The sequence below is a fragment of the Ylistrum balloti genome, unplaced genomic scaffold (assembly GCF_031769215.1).
Source record: "Ylistrum balloti isolate Yb309-2 unplaced genomic scaffold, AGI_CSIRO_Ybal_v1 Utg369808, whole genome shotgun sequence".
In the NCBI taxonomy this organism is placed as follows: domain Eukaryota; kingdom Metazoa; phylum Mollusca; class Bivalvia; order Pectinida; family Pectinidae; genus Ylistrum; species Ylistrum balloti.
The window spans coordinates 2,531,449-2,550,829 of record NW_026781982.1 but is presented as its reverse complement, the minus strand read 5'-3'; the positions used below and the strand labels follow the sequence as shown (position 1 = coordinate 2,550,829).

The following is a 19,381-nucleotide window of genomic DNA, read 5'->3' as shown; positions in this document are numbered from 1 at the left end:
GGGATTTCTACCACAGTTTCCAACAAATATCTTTAAACTTTGTTGACTTAATCACCATGACATGAAGCTGTGTTATCCTGAACAGCAGTATGATTTGACTGAAAAAAAAATTGTTTCTCATGGTTTTCATAATGTTTATATTGTTCAGTGATCCCATCGCCCAGTTTTCAACCAGTTTCTTTCAAACTTGGTACGTTTAATCACCATGACATGAAGTTGTGTTTTCCTGAACAGCAATTTGATTGGAAAACAAGAACTTTATGAATTTCAATTCTACTACTTCAATTAATTTTTTTTCAACTTTGAACTGATAGAAAAACAATTTGTTTCCTAGAAGAAAATATAAGGTTTAGGTAATAATAACACAAAATGATGTTTTTTTAAAACTGTATCAAAAATTATACTGATATGAGGAGGAAGCATGTGTACTCGGACTTGGTCAGAGGTGACCATCAGCTGTAGAGGTTATTGTAGATGGCTGATGGACAGCTGTTGATTAGTCACATGGACAGGACACCTGTCTAGCAGTAAACTCACCAAATGGATGGAAATTGATGTTAGTTTCAGGATAATTTTCATATTATTTTCGGGAGAACTCCGTATCGTTTGATAAACCAGGTCATTGTGACTTAATCCTTTGAATATAATACATATAAAACCAGGGTAAAAACAGCATCATTAGCATTGAAACCTGGGATCTGTTGGACGATCAGCCACACCATTTATGGTCAACTCTGATTTCACTCCATTCTCTCAGTAATGTTACTCAGATTACCTACAATAGATCTGTGTTTACATTTAGTGGAGACACCAAGTGTTATCTTTACAAATAGAGAAAAACATTTGACCAGACCAGAAACCAAACCAGGGATCTCCTAACACTCGAGCTGTCTGTCCTACCTGGTGACTGGTGGCGGATTGACACCCACTACATATTAGCAAATACCTACTGTCATTTCAGCAATTTTAATGATTGATAATAAAATGAAAAATTTGTACGTAATGTGATAGTTATGTGGATCAATATTCTGGAAGCGGTAGGGTTAGTGTGTACATGATAGCTGCAATACACAGCACCGTCATACTGTGCAGCAGATACTAAACACAGTACTATGGTGAATGTACATCAGTTCTGCTTGAAATATTTTAGCATTATTACTGTCTGTCAAATTTAAATGTTTCATCAGTTTTTTTTTTAAACGATTCTGCTAAGCATAGACACTTCTTTCTCAGTGTTATCTGTAAGCTGTACTGATCAATGGTTTATAGAAGTCGACATTTATGTTACAGTATTGTTGTTGATAAATGGAGCTAAATGATCTCCACCTCAATATGTAATTACAACTTTGCAATAATGTTATTTTAGTGTCAAGTTGACAACAATTTTTGTGGAGTGTGGAATTGCTGAATTATCTATTCTGCCATTACTAAAACATAGATATATGAGTTTAATACTGTATCTATTTGAAATTAAGGCCAGGGAACCAATATGTATTCTGTTTGGCAGAGTCGCCAACAACTTTGCATTCTGCTGTTATAAGTTCATCCCTGAAGATTGTGAATATCGTCTGAGGAAGAACAACAATTGTCAATTTTCTTGTTTTTTTTTTTAATTCTTTAAGAAGATTTTCAATATTTTCTGAGGAAGAAAAAAAAAATTTCTGTTCTTTGTTTTTTAGGAAAATTGTATGTGATTTCTTTTCCTGTTTTATCAATTCAAATTTTTGCCATAGGGTGTCAATTTTTTAAAGTTCCTTGGCATATCAAATCAGTAGTTCAGTTAAATTGTTGTCAAACTAAGTAAACTATGCAAGACATAGCCTTGCCCAGCTGTTATACTTTTCTCTTGTAAACAACAATTTAAAAACAAGAAGGAAGTTGTGAGGAGAATATATGTGGGTCACTCGGGATTTTAAACACGAAGAGCCTGGGGACTGTTATACATTGATCATAATCTGATAAATGTTTTAGCAGGTATATAATAATGTAAATGAAAGGTAACCACACCATTGTTCATTGTTATATATATATATACATTACTAAAGCTTCTAAACAGGAAGTTGAGTCATCAGTCTATTTTCCTTTATATCAATGAAATTTACATATATGAACTGTATACAGTCTGATTTATCAAAAATATTTTCTCACGATGACACAGATCACTTCTGGCATATAAAGGTCAACACATAAACACATATTTTAGACATCTTTACAATTTTGCAGTTTGTAAATATGCTTATTAAAAGGCTAATACTGGTATTTGATTTGAAATGTTAAACAAGATCTGAAAAAAATGAACTGAAGAAGAAAACAATTCCAGAAAAATCAACATCATCAATTAAAACCGTATAAAGTCGTGTTTTATTTATTGACAGAAATGATATGATCAGGTAGTTGAAAAAACAAGCTTTTTTGACTTATAGAAATAATAAGAAAGAAAAAGTAATTGTTAGATATTGGTTTGCACATACGATGAATGATTGATGATGTTTATGTACTAGATGGTTCACCAACAGGCTCTCTCTAGCCTGAGGAAGCATTTGTCACATGACTATATATATTTTACAGTGTTTTGATGTTTATTAGTCTGAAACCAGTGGAGTGTGTCGCAGTGAACTTCAGGTTGACAACAGGTGACATACGATAGCATTGTAGATAAAGAAAACACTAGTTTAGGACTTGTGCAATTTTGGAAATCTGATCATAATTTACTCCATTCTGGCTGTCCTAGTGAAAGAAAAACTGAATTCATCTGAAGGGATATCATTATATCATCCATGAGTGTCATGGCCATATTGTGCTTTTATGTGTTAACCATTTTCTGTGTACACAAAACATGGTGTTCAAAAAGTGCTACACGCCTATTACAAGACTGTGCGAGAGCATTCACTTTGTCATCAGTAATTCAGTAATCAGCATTTTTATTGTATTAAACATATTTATAAAAACCTTAAAGTTCTTTTCTTACCGAATTACAATTAATACTATTGTAGCATCTGATTTGTCACACACAGAGAAAGGGTTAGACTAAGTTGGCAGTTTTCACTGTTAGTTAGCTGGGTATTCCATTAATTCATATTATCTGTTACAATATCTCATTCACTCTTTCACCTGAAACTGCCTAATTTTGTCTCTGAGTGGGTGAAGGATTAACATATTGAAAATTCAAGTCTCTTGATTAGTATATGTAGATTTATTGCCCTTTGTTGATAAATATTTGTTCTGAAAAAAATCTATTTATAAATTGAATAAGAATAAGATGAGAAACCATGGTTGTATAGATCAGGAGATAAGTGGTAATATTCTATAACAAGAATCCTCTCGTTCTTTAAGAGAACGGCGTGGCGGTACCCCTTTTTTTTCTGTGACTTTGCTAGTTTATAGACCACTGTGATAGTATCTCAGTTGTCTGTGATTTTGCTCTTTCAACAACCCCATGCTATTATCTCTGATTTCCATGACTTACACAAGATCATCCTCAGTTGATAAAATGGGTTCTGGTCCTCACATAGAAAGCATTTTATTGGCTGGGTTTGTACATACTGCAAATCTGGGTTATAGTATGGTGAATGTCTGTCGGGTGGGTGGGGAAAAGAGGTGCCAGTTTTGTAGAATCATCTCCTCCTAAGAGTTTTTGACGTAGAAGATAGATACTTTGTAGCATGTTTATATATATGTTGAAGATGTGCACCTCCTATTATGGATTCATTCCGTACGTTTTTTCTTGATTTACCGGGCTTTTGAACTTCGTCATTTTTAACAGTCCGGCATGGAAAATTCAAGATGGCAGCCTTTGCCTCTTAAAACAAATATTCTACATACTCAACAAATGAAACACTCGTAACTGTCTTATAAATACCATATAACAATTCACTCATCCCACAACCCGGCCAATTGTGGCTTTGCCTCATTTTTAAAAATCACCATGGGTGTTTGTGTGATTAAATATGGTAATGATAACATTCAATGGTTAATGCTTTGCTGTGGTAGTCACCCTTCAACGTTGACATTTATATTAGACAATTCATAGTGAACAGACAAATTATGATTTCTACTTTATAGATAGTTATTTTACCGTTGTGTGGCGTGCAAGGATAAAACATATTTTGATCTTCACTAGAAGTTGTTTTTAAAAAGTCGGTCAACTATCCCTTACAGATTGAGAAACATGTATGAATGTGTATAAGTTTCTGTATTATCAGAAACTTCCAGACATCCTTGATAAATAGAAATATCAGGCCTAATCAATATGGAATGGAGATTTACTCTGAACTTCGGTCAGATGAGGTCTGGTTTTTTTTATCCTGTTAGTGTAAACAGTAGATGGTTTTGTAAGGAAAGTACAGAGTCTATTGATATTTTCATTTACTTGAAAATATGCTGCAACATTTAAAGGGAAGAATCTTTTGACATGCAGGGGTGTATAAAAAGGAAGCATCATTACATATAGGCCCTTTACACACTGTGTCATATTTACCTGGTCATGTATCCTCAGATATTCAGCTGCAAGCTGGTAAAACAGCAAAAAACACTCGACCACGTATGAATTGAAGTGACCGTTTGTTAAAACAAACAATTATGAAGTTTATACAGTATTATACAAACCTATGTGACTGATATTGAAATTACTCCAACTGCAGTGCGTTATATCAAATAAAAGACTAAGTAAAAAAAGTAGACTCACTAGAAAACAAGAAAAACTTTCATCATAAAATAAATTAAACTTCCAAGTCTAGTGATATTTGATTATTGATTTAGCAATACTGCCAAACACTGGGATGTAAATCCTTTATTTGTATGGCATGCATTTTGTTTTTATTGAGTTATTGCCCTTTGTTCATTTCTTATTTCAAACTTTGATATGAAGTTGAATTACTTATCATGATTTTCAAAAGTTGATTTATAGCAGAATTTTCTGAGAAGGAGAATTGATATCTATAGCTGAAGTAAGACTCACACATTGAAGTGTAAAAATTCATGTTTTGTGTTTTACAGATCAGTTATCACTATGGCAGCAACAGCAGCAAACCCCGCCAAGCAGATCCTGGGAGAAATTAACAAGGGTCCCAAGCTTCAGCATGTTGAGGTTTCTGAAAAGAATGTCCTCCCCAGTAAAGAAGGTAAGAGGTTCATAGAGGTTATAGTAAATAATGTAACTTAAGACAAACTCCGAAAAACTGGTATGTCATTAGGCCAGTTATCTCCCTTGTTGTACTTCATGGAATAACTTCTCGGATGTCATTATATCAGTGTGTTGGGACGCTAATGTTACTGGGATGTTAACTTTAAAGGTTAATAGGGTGTTAACTGTAATGTAACTGGGGTGTTAACTTTAAAGGTTAATAGGGTGTTAACTGTAATGTAACTGGGGTGTTAACTTTAAAGGTTAATAGGGTGTTAACTGTAATGTAACTGGGGTGTTAACTTTAAAGGTTAATAGGGTGTTAACTGTAATGTAACTGGGGTGTTAACTTTAAAGGTTAATAGGGTGTTAACTGTAATGTAACTGGGGTGTTAACTTTAAAGGTTAATAGGGTGTTAACTGTAATGTTACTGGGATGTTAACTTTAAAGGTTAATAGGGTGTTAACTGTAATGTTACTGGGATGTTAACTTTAAAGGTTAATAGGGTGTTAACTGTAATGTTACTGGGGTGTTAACTTTAAAGGTTAATAGGGTGTTAACTTTAAAGGTTAATAGGGTGTTAACTGTAATGTTACTGGGGTGTTAACTTTAAAGGTTAATAGGGTGTTAACTGTAATGTTACTGGGGTGTTAACTTTAAAGGTTAATAGGGTGTTAACTGTAATGTAACTGGGGTGTTAACTTTAAAGGTTAATAGGGTGTTAACTGTAATGTAACTGGGGTGTTAACTTTAAAGGTTAATAGGGTGTTAACTGTAATGTAACTGGGGTGTTAACTTTAAAGGTTAATAGGGTGTTAACTGTAATGTTACTGGGGTGTTAACTTTAAAGGTTAATAGGGTGTTAACTGTAATGTTACTGGGATGTTAAAGGAGTAACAGTATTAATACACCACAAATATACTGCATACTGATATATAGATATCATATATACAATTGATGCTATAATCATTAAATATTTAGCAAACTATGTTTAATTAGCTTAATTACTACCTAACACTAATTGTAATTACTTCTTTGATTAATCCCATTTAGTCATATTTCAGTCCCAACATTCAACAAATCTCAAAATTTCTATTCATTTTGAAGTTTAGTTGTTTATCTTTTGAGGTACACTTTCATGAACATCATAGATCTGTTAAAAAACCATTGTTGTTCTATGCTTTATTAGGGTCATTATCCTGCAATAAGCCCAGGGGACAAAACTTCACTTCTGACTGAAAGTTATTTTTACAGGACAGTGTTATATTTGTCTGAATTTTATCTGAAATCTCAATAAATGTGGACAAGCCTATAACCAGACATGGTCTTATTGCTGGATAAACAAGATATATGTTGAAAAAATATGAATATTTCAGGAAAGATAAATAAGTTGCAATTGAACATTGAGATAAAGTGGTGCTACATTTTTGTATATATGTTTACATCAGGACTACTACCCACATGTCCCAGACAGCAATATCACAGAATATTTGTAAATAACGAGGTAAATGTTACAGCTCAAGGACATTACAGATCCAATGGTTACACCAGCTGTATATTTACTTATTGTATATGATTTTCAGCATCCAGCATTTTTTTTTTCTGTTGTCAATTGTTCTAGGGTGAACATGTCTACAGGGCTAGCCAGACCAAGGGAAATGTTTGTGGTTTAAAAAAAAGTTGGACGATTCTTGATTGTCTATAGGACACACATTAGCAACAATTGTCAATTGTCATACATCTCTTTTTGTACACAATAAGCGTTTCTATTAAAACAGCTGGCATGTGTGCAAATTGTTTTAAGAAGAAAAGATGTGTTTTATATCGAGCTTTAGCAATTTATCAATAATGATATCATTGGCTATATTCTGCTGCATAAAACAGACTGTTTCCATGAGCTAAAACGGAAGTTTATTTCTCAAATTAGAGAAAAATAAATATCTTCCCTTCATCTTAAAAGAAATATCTTGGAATTTTCACATTTTTTACGGTCAAAGACGGTCTTAAATCAGAAAACTTCTGAAAAGGTATATCATCTATATCTACCGAGCTCTCAGTTCTACCGAGCTCTCAGTTCTACCAATTATTTAATATATAATTATATCATCTATTTCTACCGAGCTCTCTGTTCTACCAATTATTTAATATATAATTATATCATCTATTTCTACCGAGCTCTCAGTTATACCAATTATTTAATTTGGTGCAGTTTTAAGCACACGTTTTGGCCAACTAAAACTAACAATATCCCTCTACCCCACCTACATATGGAGATCAAAGAGAGGCTTGATTTTTTAATCAGTGACAGATGTCTGGCTATCCATGTAGATATTAAATGATAGGGTGATGATGGTGTTGGTTCCTGTACACTAGAACCTCATTTGTCTGCAACCTCTTTAGTCTAGAAACTAATTATCCTAATTCTGGAAATATTCAAACAATCTGAAAGTTGAAGAAGCCAAAAGAGGTTTTACCTTGCTATGTTTCCATGGTTATATTTGCTATGTTTCCATGGTTATATTTGTTGTTTCCATGGTTATATTTGCTATGTTTCCGTGGTTATATTTGCTATGTTTCCATGGTTATATTTGTTGTTTCCATGGTTATATTTGCTATGTTTCCATGGTTATATTTGCTATGTTTCCGTGGTTATATTTGCTATGTTTCCATGGTTATATTTGCTATGTTTCCAAGGGTTATATTTGTTTAACATTGTTGCAAGATTTTCTTTTTTTGATCATTTCTTACTTTATCAAAATGTTGCCCAATGTCTTTGATGGGTCATTCCTACAGTTTGATAACAAGTTTGATTTTAAATTCTGTTTCACACAAATTGTTCCTTGCACTCATCACATTGTTTGAAGCTTACTGATCCTGATGTATGTTTTTGAGCCTATCCATCAAGTTGTGATTTCTGTGTTGACTTTGTCAGAAAAAAATTCTTAAAAACTGAAAATGGAGTTTGTTAATATTACTGTAACAAACTAATAGAACAATAAACATTTAGAAAATGTGTTTTTGAAAATTAAATTAAGTTACTGCTTTGCACAATTTTTCTCCAACTGTTGTATGATGATGCTAGCACTGCCTTGTGTTTTACAATCTGTTTCCTGTTTAATGCAAGCTAATTACATTGCATGGCACCATTAGATTTAGATTTAGAGAAGTCTCACAAGGAATTCCTGACGACCCTGGAGAGCTTCAACGCCGGTCAGCTCTCGCCCACAAAAACAAGGGAGAGAATTATACTACCTGACAGTTTGAGTGAGTCTGCCTGCTGTGTGTATCATCAAATCACATATATCTTATGTAGAGACTGTATGATACAAATATCAGAATACATTATTAATCTCCATATCCAACAATAATTCATTAAAATCCTCTCCAAAAATCTCAATCGTTCAAAAAATAATTTGTATCTTCACTACATTACTTAGCTTCTAGTGTGCTCAAAGGAAGGTTGATTACGTAATGTAGTGAAGGAGAGTTCATATTTAATTGTGATTGAGGATATCAATTGATCATACTCTACATTTATTTCCTAAAATTTACAAAATATTTTTTTTACATTTCGCATTAATGAATTTCTGTATTAAGATCATAGTTGTCAGTATTTATAATCTTACGAAATACAATTCCCTTCCAAGGCCATAGGAATTATAACTTAAAATAGAAAAAAAATTATTCAATACGGTTTTACTTTGAATTATTTAACGATTATAACATATTAAAATTGATACAAGCATCACTTACGAGGAGAAAGTATTTGTAACTGCTATATATAACATTAATAGGTGTGTTATACTTATTGCTGGAAAAGCGTGCAGAATATCTTACTGATAATTAAAAAAAAATTCTTATAGAACCAAAAAGAAATTAGAATCACTCTAAACAGAAAAAGAATTTTAATTCTGAATTAGAATCCTACAAATCACACTAACTCTAAAAGCATGCCTCTAAATCAGCAGATTTTATTGTAATTATCCACGGGAAAGCTTGATCACTGGTCCAGAAGGGTGTGTATATACACGGGGCAAGCTTGATCACTGGTCAAGAAGGGTGTGTATATACACGGGGCAAGCCTGAACACTGGTCCAGAAGGGTGTGTATATACACGGGGCAAGCCTGAACACTGGTCCAGAAGGGTGTGTATATACACGGGGCTAATTAAGGTAGATACAGTATTAAATCGGTGGATTCTTCAATTCTGATTGGTGGATGGTTTCTGAACTTGTTACAAAGAGATATTAGTTAATGCATGTACCTATATCATATTTTATTAAGTGTAATCTCTAACTTTCCATGGTTTTAGAAATGTATTACTGGATATTTAAGAGTACATAAATAAAGTGGACCCAAATGACCTTTCATATTGAACTTTACGTGGAATATTCATATTGGACATTACAATTATTTTCAGGTAAGGATAGAAAATCCTTCCTGTTTATGCTGAAGTGTTTTAAGATTATTTGATATATCTGAGATGAGGATGAATATGTCCTATGAAATCAGACACACCTGACAGTTTCTTAGAAAATTCTGCACACCTTTTATGGATATTGGTGTGGCATGTAATCAGTATGATGACCAACATCAAAGGTCACCCTGGTCTGACTTTCTCTAATCTTGTATATGTACAGTGGAATGAAGCCAAGATCAATTCCGACAATCCTTAAAACTTAACACACTACCTGTGATGTTTAAGAAACAATTCCTTCCAGTTGGTTTTCTTTCGTGTTAGAAGTTATTTTGTTGGTTTGGTTTTCCTAAATTTTCAAAAAACATTGTTCATTTTATAAATTTTGTAGATTGTTTTTTAAAACTTTGGACTAAAGCATAACCAGACCGTTATGACAGAACTTGTAATTATTCTATTAATCAATCTTGTCAGAACACTTAAAACCACTTAATACAGGACAATGAATGTTTCCAAAATGTGCAGTAAACAAATCCACTGTATATATATATATATATATATATAATGCTTCTCCTTGTACTTTGTTCTATACTAGTAATCTGCACAGGGGCTTGTTTAATACATGTATATCTTGAGATGCTGCACAGGGGCTTGTATATATTCCATGTATCTGCTGCATGTTCCTGTAGTGTTAGCGGAGGAGAAAGCACGTCACATTCATCTGGTCAGTATTTCCGGCTTCCCTAGAACTGACCTCAAGCAAACGACCCTGAAAGAAAAGTCAACCCTGCCTGATAGCAGTAGTAGGTATTGGCTAGGGATGAAAGGTGAACCAGTATCATGATATATTGTTAAAAGATACAAAATATTGACTGTTATAACCTTGCTTAAGCTGTGCGACAACACAAAATATTAAAGTTTTCTTTCACTCTCTCCCTTGTGTGTGTAACCAAGTATAATACAATTCATTGATGTCATGATTTGTTGTTACAATTTTGTACCAGCCACACCCTCAAATGGTGATATACAGTTTTCATGTTACACCCTCTCTCTGATGTGCATATACTGCCATCTGGTGGCAAATTATACTTTCTGTCTGATGTACATGTAGTGCCACCTGGTGGCAAAATTTCACTTTCTGTCTGATGTGCTTATATTGCTATCTTGTGGCAAGTTAAACCTTCTTTCTGATGTATATGTAGTGCCACCTGGTGGCAAGTTTCTTCGTTCTTTTTTGTTAGTGATGTCACTTGCTTGCTTTTCCTCATTTTGAATGACATGCTTGGCTAAAGTAGATTACTTTACATGTGTTGAAATATACACTACTTATTCAGATAAGTAACTGGTTTTGCTTGGGAGACAACCCTCTGTTTAAGCTGTATTGAAAGCAGAAAGCAAGATGCTTTTACCTCAAAGAATTTTGCCATGATATGGCAAAAAGTAATGAGCAGGTGAATGACAGCTTAAGCTTGTTCTATGAAAGAAATCAAATCTAAATCTGTTTAACAGACATTAATTAAATCTAAGTGCTTGTAAAGACAAATATTACGCAATCTTATCATTTCTTATTGTGGTGGGCTTTTTCTGCACAGTGCAGCATTGATAACATAAGTCTTGGTTGCTAAGAAGCTTGTATAAATGACTTAGCTCTTATGTGCATGTGCTTTTTCCCCAGCTATACAGCAAGAAAAGAGTGAGACAGAACACAGAGAGAGTTTGCAGAGATTTGACAGAAACAGTTTAAAGAAATCCAGCGTTTCAGAAAAAAATCCCCTCCCTGATGCTTCTGGTTAGTACTCACACAAACTTCCCTTGTATGACACCTGGACCAAAGAAAACCTTCATAAGCACAGAGCCAAATAATCTTGTGTATTAGCGATGAAGGGAGATATACCACTGTTTGAAAGTTATTTAGTCTGTGTTTCTTGATCCGAATTGTATTGCAGCCAGCAGAATGGTCCGGGAAACTTTATTAGTACTTCTATACTGGACTGTTTAGGGGGAGGTGAGGGTGCTGACATATAGTAGACCTAGGGTCCACTGTCATAGTAGGGATCAAGTGACTATTGTACTGTTTAACCATCAGATTTAAGAACATGTATTTTAAGACTCACATGCTTTAATTGATACAAGCTTTTGTATTAACACAAATGTTAACATTGGCTGCATTCAGTCTTGATTTTTATTTTTTGGGCTTTTTTTTCTTCGCCCTTTTTAAGATATTTTCTTACAGAATCAGTGCACCAGGTTGACGTGTGGGTTTAACATTTGGTGGAAACTGTGTAAGGTGATATATGTCATGTTATTATTCCAACTGATATCCTATTGGAACACTTAAGCTGTATTGTAACACTTGTGGAAAAAAGAAATTTGTTCCCAATACACTGTTCAGAAATGTAGAAGCAGGATAAAGGTGGTCTCCTGTGGAAACAGAAGTCTGTTTTCCAGTGTACATATTAATTATTTAAACCTCATACATTTTCAACAGCTATCCAACAAGAGAAAACAGAGGTTGAGCTTCGTCAGAATGTAGAGAATTTCAAAAAAGAAGGACTCAAGCATGTCACGCCCTGTGAGAACAGCCCGGTTACTGAGGCCAGACTGGTGCACAATGTCAAGCAGTTTGATCCTTCACAGCTCAAACATACTGAAACAACAGAGAAAAACCCTCTTCCGGACCAGGATGGTAGGTATTCAAGGTTATTTAGTGACATAATTAAGTTCATCAAAAGGCAAATCCATATGGATAGTGTATTTGTTCCAATCTCTGTATAAAGATACAGGTTAATGTGTTTGAATATCTACTTATGATTTACAGCATCCCTGTATATTATCAGGACCAGTGTTAGCTTCAACCTTCAACGACACTTGAATACTAACTAAACCTTCAACTTCAGTTTTGAGTAATAGGCAAAAAAAATCATATATCTCAATCTGAATTTATTGGACATTTCTATACATAAAGTCTGCTTTTGTTTATGGAAGTCTGGTGCATGGTTAGCAGTTATTTCCTGCATCTGTCATTGATTTTTTGTCAGCCATAGCTGATATCCTTACAATTTTTCTTTTAAGCCATTGAAGTTGAGAAAAAAGAACAGACTTTTAGAAAATCTGTGACAGAATTTGACAAGTCTGGTCTAAAACATACAGATACTGTTGAGAAACAGGCTGACCTTCCAGGTGTTAAAGGTGAGTCCTCCTCTAAGGTTAACCACTTTTGAATTAGTGTATTAAGGTAAAGGTTTAATAAGACACATGAACTTCTTTTGACAAGATAGTGAAAAATCTGTGAAAAACACTGTGAAATTACAAGGCTCACTCTACCGTAAAAATCAGTGTGTAGCTCATTCTACTGTAAAAATCAGTGTGTAGCTCATTCTACCGTAAAAATCAGTGCACACCTCAGTCTGTTGTAAAGATTGGCACACAACCCATTTTGCTGTAAAGATTGACACACAACCCATTCTGCTGTAAATATTGGCACACAACCCATTCTGCTGTAAAGTTTGGCACACAACCCATTCTGCTGTAAAGATTGGCACACAACCCATTCTGCTGTAAAGATTGGCACACAACCCATTCTTCTGTAAATATTGGCACACAACCCATTCTGCTGTAAAGATTGGCACACAACCCATTCTTCTGTAAAGATTGGCACACAACCCATTCTGCTGTAAAGATTGGCACACAACCCATTTTGCTGTAAAGATTGGCACACAACCCATTCTTCTGTAAAGACACAACCCATTGGCACACAACCCATTCTGCTGTAAAGATTGGCACACAACCCATTATTCTGTAAATATTGGCACACAACCCATTCTGCTGTAAAGATTGGCACACAACCCATTCTTCTGTAAAGATTGGCACACAACCCATTCTGCTGTAAAGATTGGCACACAACCCATTTTGCTGTAAAGATTGGCACACAACCCATTCTGCTGTAAAGATTGGCACACAACCCATTCTGCTGTAAAGATTGGCACACAACCCATTCTTCTGTAAAGATTGGCACACAACCCATTCTGCTGTAAAGATTGGCACACAACCCATTCTTCTGTAAAGATTGGCACACAACCCATTTTGCTGTAAAGTTTGGCACACAACCCATTCTTCTCTAAAGATTGGCACACAACCCATTCTACTGTAAAGATTGGCATACAACCCATTCTGCTGTAAAGACTGGCACACAACCCATTCTGCTGTAAAAAGCAGGACACACCTCACTCTATTGGAAAAATAAGTACACAGCTCACTCAAATGTAAAAATTGGCACACCACTCACTCTATTGGAAAATAATAATACACAGCTCACTCTTCTGTAAATATTAGAAAATTACTTACTGTATATATTGTCTTTTTATTGTAGATATACAAATATTGTTATGTTTTAACCTTTTTACAGAAATTGCGGAAGAAAAACAGGGCACAGGTCTGAAGGAAGCTATTAAGACATTCTCACGAGAAAGTCTTAAACAGTCCAAAACAGAAGAAAAAGTTGTACTTCCTGATGTTGAAGGTAAAACTCACCATATATTTAGACATACTGGGGAAAAAGTTTATTTCAAAAATTTACTTGCGATAATGTGCGCTAAAAAATGGTGATTAATATTCCTTGTTCATCAGCATATGGACATTTTATTAAGGAAAAGAGAGAGAGAGAAAATGGAGTGTTGGAGAAATTTGACATGAGGAGGTTTTTACTGCAAGAACCAAGAATTGCTTTCCTATTTTTGTTTAGCAGGTTTTAAAAAGGAATAATAAATGTATAACAGAATGTGTGGAGAATGTCAGCAGGCAGATAAATACATGTACACAGCAGTAGTCATGAAGTCTTAAGTGGAGAAGGGTTTAATACAGGGGTGTGTTTGATGTGGTAATGACTGCCCAGTCTCATGAGTAAAGTGGCTTCAGGTCACTTGAGTTAGTTATCTGTCCTAAGTCAGCTAAATCAACAGGAAGGAAGCTAGTTTCCTGAGTACGGATATTTATTGATGTTCCGACAGAATCCGGTTCCTGTGGAAAGTTGATTAGCCATGACAGTTTGTTCTTTTATGTGTCCCAATAAATCTGATTCAAAGCTTCAGAAAAAAGGGGGTTATACTTGTGAACATGTAACAATAAAACTCTTTGTGAATCCTTTGCTTAAACTTAACAACTGCTGCAAAATAATCACACACTTCTAATGAAGTAGGAGTTATCTCCCTTAGTTTTGTTCTGCTTGCCTGTGCATGAACATGCATTGTCAATTTTTTTTTTGTAAAAAAATTGTAAGAGGTAGTTTGATGAAGAAAACTATGAAAATGCAGACCATGGCTTCTTATATGTATTTCATGCATGCATAAAGCATGCTGTTCTATGCATTTTCATGCACATTGTGCTAACACAATATTTCTCTGTATCTAAAAATCCATTGACCAGAAAATAGGATACAATACCAGGCATGTTTGAATCAGGAGGGATGTAAGATAAACGGGTAGACAGGTAAAAAGGTTTTGGTTTGGCTTGGAGTCCGTTTCATTATTTTGTTTTTTATTTTAGATAGCATTATGTGTTTTAATAGTGTTTGGTATTTTTCACATCTGTGTGGCCTTCATTGATATCTGTGTAAATGCCAAAAACATTTGCCTACAGAGTCATCAGAGATTTTAGTGAGAAACAAAAATAATATCATGCAGGAAGCTCTGTGACTTTTTCAGATCTTGGCAAATCCTGGATTTCCTTCTCTTCAAAATTTCTATCTGAAAAGTAGGAAGTAATGGAGGGATATTGGTTTTGGTATTATTAAGCTTTTTGACCGTACATTAGGGTTTTGCCAAACGTAAATATCATACCATCGGGAGGGTGTTATATTGTACACATGACATGGAGTGTTTACTATAAATAGATATAAGGGTTGACAGGATAATGTTGGGTTATATTGCTACTGAGTGTCGTGTACACATGACATGAAGTTGTAACTATAAATAGATATAAGGGTTGACAGGATAATGTTGGGTTATATTGCTACTGAGTGTCGTGTACGCATGACATGAAGTTGTAACTATAAATAGATATAAGGGTTGACAGGATAATGTTGGGTTATATTGCTACAGAGTGTCGTGTAGACATGACATTAAGTGTTTACTATAAATAGATATAAGGGTTGACAGGATAATGAGGCAGTGAGGATGTTGTTGGGTTATATTGTTATTGAGTGTCATGTACACATGACATGAAGTTGTAACTATAAATAGATATAAGGGTTGACAGGATAATGAGGCAGTGAGGATGTTGTTATTGTGACCAAGTGTCCTGTATACACTTTTCTGTACTTATTTGGTCAGTGCTGCTGGCAGAGAAGAGAGAGGAAGCACTGAAGACCTCCATCAAGGAATTCAATCACACCAAACTCAAACGATCTCACACTTATGAAAAGTATAGTTTACCTACGTGGCGCGGTAACTAACCTTGTCCGATTTACTTGTGTATTATCACACGGCATGGATCTGTACTTTTTCTGCATTGATCTGTCTTTTTGTTGATGTTTTAATCAAACAATATTTTCTGTGTCTTGCAACAAAATGATATTCTAGTCTACCCAGCTGTGAAGTGGGAAACAATGTTGTGATTGATTGGCTACCCTTCTAGAAGATTGCTGTTCTCTAAGTTTGCATATGTCTGAAGACACTGAAATGTCCAGTTTACAAACATATTTGTGTATATCCCTTTTTCGTGTTAATACTATGTACATGTTTCACTGATGTATCTGTGGTGCAGCATGAGTGCACTGTGGAATGTTATACATGTAAAACATCTTCTCTATGCAGCTGTACAATTGATAACAAATAAAATATAAGAGTCTGTGACCAGGGGACAATTACAGGTACATTTAAGTATGCAGTATTCTGCTGCAAAATTATGCTTCTAAAAGAACACACAAGTAAAAACTATAACAAAAGAAATGTGTACTATCATGATCTCCCGGTCAGCCCCCTGGAGAGGGTCTTGTAAATGGATTCAAATTCCCTGTACCACATTTCATTTTAGAATTGTTTTTAGTTCTTTAGTATAACTAGTTATCTGATTGCCCCAAAAAACAGGTCCAATTTTTAATGAGACTGAATATAGACATGTGATTCTGTAACATACTGTTGAGAGGTAAAACTCCATAGTGTTTTATGTTTAATGAAAATCAGTCACCGAGTTTGTATCACAGAATAAAAATCAGTCACCTAGTTTGTATCACAGAATAAAAATCAGTCACCGAGTTTGTATCACAGACTATAATGAAAATTAGTCACCTAGTTTGTATCACAGACTATAATGAAAATCAGTCACCTAGTTTGTATCACAGACTATAATGAAAATCAGTCACCTAGTTTGTATCACAGATTATAATGAAAATCAGTCACCGAGTTTGTATCACAGACTATAATGAAAATCAGTCACCTAGTTTGTATCACAGACTATAATGAAAATCAGTCACCTAGTTTGTATCACAGATTATAATGAAAATCAGTCACCTAGTTTGTATCACAGAATGAAAATCAGTCACCTAGTTTGTATCACAGAATGAAAATCAGTCACCTAGTTTGTATCACAGAATGAAAATCAGTCACCGAGTTTGTATCACAGACTGAAAATCAGTCACCGAGTTTGTATCACAGAATGAAAATCAGTCACCTAGTTTGTATCACAGAATGAAAATCAGTCAGTGAGTTTGTATCACAGATTATAATGAAAATCAGTCACCTAGTTTGTATCACAGAATGAAAATCAGTCACCTAGTTTGTATCACAACTATCAGTCACCTAGTTTGTATCACAGACTATAGAATGAAAATCAGTCACCTAGTTTGTATCACAGATTATAATGAAAATCAGTCACCTAGTTTGTATCACAGATTATAATGAAAATCAGTCACCTTATTGAAAATCAGTCACCTAGTTTGTATCACAGAATGAAAATCAGTCACCTAGTTTGTATCACAAACTATAATGAAAATCAGTCACCTAGTTTGTATCACAGAATGAAAATCAGTCACCTAGTTTGTATCACAGACTATAATGAAAATCAGTCACCTAGTTTGTATCACAGATTATAATGAAAATCAGTCACCTAGTTTGTATCACAGACTATAATGAAAATCAGTCACCTAGTTTGTATCACAGATTATAATGAAAATCAGTCACCTAGTTTGTATCACAGACTATAATGAAAATCAGTCACCTAGTTTGTATCACAGACTATAATGAAAATCAGTCACCTAGTTTGTATCACAGATTATAATGAAAATCAGTCACCTAGTTTGTATCACAGACTATAATGAAAATCAGTCACCTTGTTTGTATCACAGAATGAAAATCAGTCACCTAGTTTGTATCACAGACTATAATGAAAATCAGTCACCTAGTTTGTATCACAGACAGTCACCTAGTTTGTATCACAGACTATAATGAAAATCAGTCACCTTGTTTGTATCACAGAATGAAAATCAGTCACCTAGTTTGTATCACAGACTATAATGAAAATCAGTCACCTAGTTTGTATCACAGACTATAATGAAAATCAGTCACCTAGTTTGTATGAAAATCAGTCACCTAGTTTGTATCACAGAATGAAAATCAGTCGCCTAGTTTGTATCACAGAATGAAAATCAGTCACCGAGTTTGTATCACAGATTATAATGAAAATCAGTCACCTAGTTTGTATCACAGAATGAAAATCAGTCACCTAGTTTGTATCACAGAATATAATGAAAATCAGTCACCGAGTTTGTATCACAGAATGAAAATCAGTCACCTAGTTTGTATCACAGACTATAATGAAAATCAGTCACCTAGTTTGTATCACAGATTATAATGAAAATCAGTCACCGAGTTTGTATCACAGATCAGTCACCTAGTTTGTATCACAGATTATAATGAAAATCAGTCACCTAGTTTGTATCACAGATTATAATGAAAATCAGTCACCTAGTTTGTATCACAGACTATAATGAAAATCAGTCACCAAGTTTGTATCACAGACTATAATGAAAATCAGTCACCGAGTTTGTATCACAGAATGAAAATCAGTCACCTAGTTTGTATCACAGACTATAATGAAAATCAGTCACCAAGTTTGTATCACAGACTATAATGAAAATCAGTCACCTCAGTCACCGAGTTTGTATCACAGAATGAAAATCAGTCACCTAGTTTGTATCACAGACTATAATGAAAATCAGTCACCAAGTTTGTATCAATCACAGAATGAAAATCAGTCACCTAGTTTGTATCAGAATGAAAATCAGTCACCTAGTTTGTATCACAGAATGAAAATCAGTCACCTAGTTTGTATCACAGAAAATCAGTCACCTAGTTTGTATCACAGAATGAAAATCAGTCACCTTTGTATCACAGTTTGTATCACAGAATGAAAATCAGTCAGTTTGTATCCAGACTTAGTTTGTATCACAGAATGAAAATCAGTCGCCTAGTTTGTATCACAGAATGAAAATCAGTCACTGAGTTTGTATCACAGATTATAATGAAAATCAGTCACCTAGTTTGTATCACAGACTATAATGAAAATCAGTCACCAAGTTTGTATCACAGACTATAATGAAAATCAGTCACCGAGTTTGTATCGCAGAATGAAAATCAGTCACCTAGTTTGTATCGCAGAATGAAAATCAGTCACCTAGTTTGTATCGCAGAATGAAAATCAGTCACCTAGTTTGTATCACAGAATGAAAATCAGTCACCAAGTTTGTATCACAGAATGAAAATCAGTCACCTAGTTTGTATCACAGACTATAATGAAAATCAGTCACGTAGTTTGTATCACAGATTATAATGAAAATTAGATATTATAA

The 19,381-nt window shown here is 34.3% G+C and overlaps 1 protein-coding gene across 5 annotated transcripts in view; it reads left to right on the top strand.

The window, feature by feature from the left end:
- Positions 1–19,381, top strand: part of LOC132544703 (thymosin beta-like) — a 51,522-nt gene that overhangs the window by 27,135 nt on the left and 5,006 nt on the right. For 4 of the 5 annotated variants that reach the window (XM_060208339.1, XM_060208340.1, XM_060208341.1 and 1 more), the window contains exons 2-6: positions 4,996–5,120; positions 11,216–11,329; positions 12,029–12,226; positions 12,613–12,729; positions 13,946–14,059. In XM_060208339.1, coding sequence (XP_060064322.1) covers positions 5,009–5,120; positions 11,216–11,329; positions 12,029–12,226; positions 12,613–12,729; positions 13,946–14,059 — 655 coding nt within the window. In that variant the 5' untranslated portion in view covers positions 4,996–5,008. The remainder of the gene's footprint in view (positions 1–4,995; positions 5,121–11,215; positions 11,330–12,028; positions 12,227–12,612; positions 12,730–13,945; positions 14,060–19,381) is intronic. The other variant, XM_060208343.1, reaches the window with a different exon arrangement.